The 6,000-nt window shown below is 44.2% G+C and overlaps 1 protein-coding gene across 1 annotated transcript in view; it reads right to left on the reverse strand.

Annotated features, from left to right (window-relative positions):
• SCIN (scinderin) overlaps nucleotides 1-5,594 on the reverse strand; it is a 54,143-nt gene extending 48,549 nt beyond the window's left edge. Inside the window, exon 1 of the mRNA XM_081164566.1 lies at nucleotides 5,230-5,594. Within this exon, the coding sequence (XP_081020692.1) occupies nucleotides 5,230-5,431 (202 nt within the window). The 5' untranslated portion in view covers nucleotides 5,432-5,594. The remainder of the gene's footprint in view (nucleotides 1-5,229) is intronic.
• Nucleotides 5,595-6,000: the final 406 nt, after the last annotated feature.

Raw genomic sequence — 6,000 nt, forward strand, 5'->3', positions numbered from 1 at the left:
GCATGCATATCTATGGTATGATAAAGTCAATAGTGCCTTTAAGAATCACATTGTTAGAAAAGCATTGTTTAATGTTTGGATAAGATACAAAGATCTGTTGGAAAACAAAACCCCTAGATGGGTCTCACCAGTGGAGGCCAAGGCAGTGAAGAAACTCAATATGGAGGTCGGATGGCCGAAGTATTGGGAAATCTTGGAACAAGATGGAGATAAGTTCAAATTGCAAAGTTATGAGAAACTGAAGCACAAGGTACAAAATTGGTTTCAATACCATCAAATAATGGAATTTTTCAAACAGGACAGGAAAATTGGCTTCCAGATGGAAAAATCAAAATTAGAAACTGAATTGTTAGAACCCAGTATTAAGAATTTATCTAGAATGTATAACTTGTTGCTGAAATGGAATACACAGGATGAAACAGTCAAATCAGCTATGATTAAGTGGGCACAGGATCTCGGTCACAACATCATGTCAGATGACTGGGAATGGTTATGGAACACCGGTATCAAATTTACGGCGTGTAACGCCTTAAAGGAAAATATTATGAAAATGGTATACAGGTGGTACATGACCCCAGTCAAGCTGGCAAAAATTTATCATCTGCCCGACAACAAATGTTGGAAATGTAAAGAGACTGAAGGTACCTTCTATCATCTTTGGTGGACATGCCCGAGGATTAAGGCTTTCTGGGAAATGATCTATAATGAAATGAAAAAGGTACTTAAATGTACCTTTCCTAAAAAACCAGAGGCCTTTCTCTTGGGCATTGTCGGCCAATTGGTGCCAAAGAGGGACAGAACTTTTTTTATGTATGCTACAACAGCAGCAAGAATACTCATCGCAAAATATTGGAAGACACAAGATCTACCCACTCTGGAAGAATGGCAGATGAAGGTGATGGACTATATGACATTGGCCGAGATGACAGGCAGAATCCGTGACCAAGGAAAAGAGACGGCGGAAGAAGAATGGAGAAAATTCAAAAGTTATCTTAAGGACTATTATAAACTTAATGAATGTTAGAGTGTTGTGGTTTTCTGGAACAAAGGGATACAGTGATATAAGGTCAGAACACAGAGATGACTAAGATGACAGAGGTTGGAAAATAATAATTGGGAGTTGCTTAAAATTATGGACATTGGGATGCAGAAAGGGGGGGTATGGGGAAGTCCCAGAAAAGAGGTTTATGAAATTATGTTATGAAATTATACGTGTATGTTTGTCCTTTTAAGTGTTTGTTTGTTCTCTAAAATTTGGTAAAACTAATAAAAATTTTATAAATAATAATAATAATAATAATATTCTCGATTTCCTAAAGTAATTTTCCTAAAGTATTTTCCTAAAATAAGAATATTTAGAGGAGCAAAAATAGCAAAGAAGGGCAAACTATTACAGATTAAATGCCTGCCTGTACAATACAGTTAAATTATTTTAGATGCCATGAGTTCCTCCTAAGGAACTTTTGGTAGTCCGGTTTGCTGAGGCCAGCAATGATCTCCTCCACATACATTGACCAGGTTCCAAAGAGTGCAGTTTTGACATATGTCTATTTATTTAATAGGGACGCGGGTGGCGCTGTGGGTTAAACCACAGAGCCTAGGACTTGCAGATCAGAAGGTCGGCGGTTCAAATCCCAGCGACGGGGTGAGCTCCCGTTGCTCGGTCCCTGCTCCTGCCAACCTAACAGTTCGAAAGCACGTCAGTAGATAAATAGGTACCTCTCCAGCGGGAAGGTAAACGGCGTTTCCGTGCACTGCTCTGGTTCGCTAGAAGCGGCTTAGTCATGCTGGCTACATGACCCGGAAGCTGTACGCAGGCTCCCTCGGCCAGTAAAGCGAGATGAGCGCTGCCATGACTAGACCTAATGGTCAGAGTTCCCTTTACCTTTACTATTTATTTATTTATTTTCGCTTTTCTTCCAAGGAGCTCATGGTGCTCTACTTGATTTTCCTCTTCCTCTTGTCACAGGAGCCCTGTGAGACAGATGAAGCTAAAGCCTAGTGACAGGTCCAGGGTCGCCCTCTGAGCTTCATGGCTGAGTCCAAGTTGAACTCTATCTAGTTGGGGTCCTCCTGAATTGAATGTTGCGTAACACTCTTGATGTCAGCATTTCCACATGGCTGAGTCCACGCAAATCCAAATCAAAGCCCCATTTGATGCTCTTGTCTGTACTTCAGAAGTACTGGTAATTCGCAACTTCAAAATATAATCTTTAATCACAAATATAGCCTTTAATAGTTTCCCGTTACATGCAGCCAAAGAAGGTATCTTCAGGTGCAGGACTTTGTTTTGTGCACCAAACAGAAGCTGTGTGCATATGTGGATGTGTGTGTGTGTGTGTGTGTGTGTGTGTGTGTGTGTGTGTATGAAACCTCAGGTGCAACCTCAGGTCAAAATGGAAATTGGCAGATGTAGATAGAGAGTTTTCATCAAGGGATATATGAGTTGAGCACAAAACCAAGCAGAAAAAGATTTACACACTGCCAGACCTTCTCCTGAGAGGCCTGGGCCACTTTCAGCATTTTAGGCCCCTAGCCATGATAATAAAAAATAAAAAAATGATGATACACGAAAACCAAATAAAGCATCCCTGCCAAAAAATAATAATTAATGGTTGGTTTATATAATCAGCATATCTGAGACGGCATGTCCATCACAGTCCAATCTTGTGCCATCAGATCAGAAATATTTTTTAATTAATATGGATGAACATTTTAAACTCAGGTTGGATGGCCATCTGTCAGGGATGCTTTGGTTGAGATTCCTGCACTGCAAGTGGTTGGACTAGATGACCCTTCACATTCTATGATTCTTTAATGTGACAAAACCTATTATCAGCTAACCCAAAAAATGTGTTTCGCCAAACCACATCTCTTCGTTGATTCACTATGCAGCTCTGAGCGGACAAAGCGTGTTGCATTTTGGTCTTATGTGCATAAGCTTATCAAATGCCTCCAAAATTGACAAGAGTATAAATCTGAGGGGCCCAACATTTGAGCTTGAGACCCAGGCCAAAGGGCCCTCCTTCTACCCTCCCCCCACTCCTGTCAGCCCTGCACGCAGCCTCTTCTGCAAACCACAGGAGATACCTAAACACAGCGCAACACAGCACTGTGGGTGGCAAAATTCATTAGCAAAACTGCCAACTCCCTCACCTTGCCAATAGCCTCTGGTTCTTTCTGCAGAAAAATGAGTTTACCACATTTTATGCGTAGATAGGTAGCCGTGTTGGTCTGCCATAGTCAAAATAAGGAAGGAATTTTTTTATTTTGACATTTTATGCGCACATTACTCCTTGCAGCATCCACCTGGCACTGTGGAATGAGGTGATCTAGAAAAGAGCTCTTTGGAGGAAAGGTGGCTATCAATGTAATAAATAAATGTGTATTTTGTTTTATCACTTTCAATTGTTCTGCTTTCATCATTTGTTTTTGTGTTACTTATATGCTATTGCAATTTCTGATGCGATGATCTTGATGGAAATGTTGTCCACTATTTTTTTAGTGCTTTGTCATGATTGTGAGCTGCTTTGAGCTCAATATTGCAGTTGGAAAAACAGTGTACAAACATTAAATCAAATTCCAAACCCTACTTAGCCATGAAGCTCACTAGGTTATTTGGGCCAGTCATTCTCTCTCAATCTAACCAAATTTACAGGGTTGTTGTGAGGATAAGGAGGGAGAAACATGTATGGCACCCTGAACATCTTGGAGGAAGAGCAGGATAGAAACATTATTTTATTTTATTTTTTTAAAAAAACTATTTCTAAAAAGAGAGGCAACGTCATTCAGGGCAGTATGGGAAACCTGCCATCTCTCCTGGATAGAAGCCTCATACCTCAGTTCCAGAAATGCAGGGACTTAAGGCATTTGCTCTGTACATGCTCAGGAATACTTTTTATAATTATTATAAAATATTAATTCATAACTGTTTCTTTAAATATGGAGCAGGACCAAAGCAGGAAAAAGGTGATGCTAAATGGGTTGGACCCTAAGACCAAGATTAACATTACCTGCAAGTTCCTAGTATCTGCAAAGAAACAAACTCTTATGTCACCTTGAAGGCTAACAGATTCATTGTAACAAGAGATTCTCTTTTGCATTTATTGTAGGAGGCAAATCTGGTTCCACCTTTCCGGCACATGTCACCTTGGAAGGCACCGGATTTAGCCACATTGTGGGAACCCACAATAAATATGTTGATAAAATCATTCTTTCTACAAAGCCACATGTGTGTGTAGAGCTTTAAAGGGCTCAAGAGCGCAGGTCACTGCCTGCGGGGAGTTTACAATCTAGACTGAACGGTGCCATAAGATTCCTCTTTGTAGCACCTACAACAGATATCTGCTGCTTGCAAAACAGCTCGGGTGCTGAGCTCCTTTGCAACTCATCTTCTGGAATCAGCATCAAAGAAGACACACACACACACACACACACACACACACATCTCCCCACTAGTACTTTAAATCCTATAATCTGTGCCCCGAAGGAGAAACAGAATTCTGCAGAAACATTATGGCACCAGCTGGCAAACACTGCCAAAACTTTTTGACAGCAAACTCAGGCAGCTGAGAGGAACACTGTCGCATCTGCTTTGCACACGAAGGGGCTCAGTTTCAAACCTCAGCATCCCCAGGTAAAAGCTGATAAAGATTCCTGCCTGAAACCCTGGGCAGTGGATGCCTATCAGTCTATAACAGAGCAAGTTGCACCAATGATACCAAGCAGCTTCCTAATAATGTGTAGCAGCAACAAGGAAGGTGGGCGTGTCAGGAGCCAACACAGAAGGAGAGACGGTATGGTGTAATGGTTAGAGCACCAGACGAGGGCCTGGGAGAACAGGATTCAAATCACCACTTGGGATTTGAAGCTCATGAAGTTCACCTTGGGCCAGCCACTGTCTCACACCCTAACCTACCTGACAGGGTTGTTGGGAGGATAAAAGGGGAACACCCCGCATTTCGACCAGCAGCCGCTTTCCCAAGCTCCCTTGAGGAAAGCGTGAGAAAATATAGATATGGAAAAAGCACCTCCCTGAACGTGTCAAACTCTCTTGAGTAGAAGAGATTGGCTCATCCACAAGAACTTTTCCAGACCGGCGGGGGAAGCAGCCAAAACAAAAGCGCATCATGTGGCCCCTTAAAGCCTAGCGACAGGTGCCGCTAGACCAGGAGGTGGCTGATTTTGCCCCCTCCCTTCTGCCCTGCATCCACCCCCGCTGTCCCGTACCTAGCCAGTAGTGCAGATTGTAGAAGGTGGCGTTGCTCCTCTTGACCGTGTGCAGCACCAAGTAGGCATCGCCCACGTAGAAGTTGCCGTGCAGCGGTTCGGGCACCGGCACCAAATCCAGTTTCTCGATCCGCCAGATCTGCAGCCCAGCCCGGTGGCCCGCACTGGCGAACTCTTTGTGGTACAGCTCTGGGGGCGCCATCGATGCTCCTCCTGCCCCGATGTCAACCAGCGAAGTCCTTCCCGAAGTGGCCCAAAGTTGAGCGTAAAAGCGCACGAGCTTTAAACCCACTTTGCAATTACGCAGCCGGACGGAGTTTGCGAAGCCGGCGCTGCAACTCCCCTGTTTTATGGCACGAGCGCTGCGTTTGCACAGCCAAGGGGCGAGGCCTGTCAGTTCCCCGAGAGGCGGGTCTTGCGGTTGTATCTCTCCCCAGAGCCGACGGGGCGGCCAGGAGAGGCCTCGCTGCGCCCAGCCCCAAGCGCACCTATGGCAAGGCGAGGGCGCGCGGAGGGCAGGAGCTGCTGCTGCTGCTCAAAGGCCGCTTGTGCGTCGAGGAACCGCAGGAAAACCTCCAAAGTGCTGCTCAGCTCTCCTCTCAATCCCGGCCTTGTTCTCTCTCCTCTTTGGAAGCGATTCATTCTTACAGCAGTTCCAGCCAACGCCTGTCTACCAATCTATATAAAGCTGTCGGGGCCATTTCTTTCTCCAGTTTTAAGGGCCAGGGACGTCATTCCTTGAATATGTAAAAAAAATAAGTTTTTTATGTC

Source organism: Podarcis bocagei, assembly GCF_964188305.1.
Source record: "Podarcis bocagei genome assembly, chromosome: 12".
Classification (NCBI taxonomy): Eukaryota; Metazoa; Chordata; class Lepidosauria; order Squamata; family Lacertidae; genus Podarcis; species Podarcis bocagei.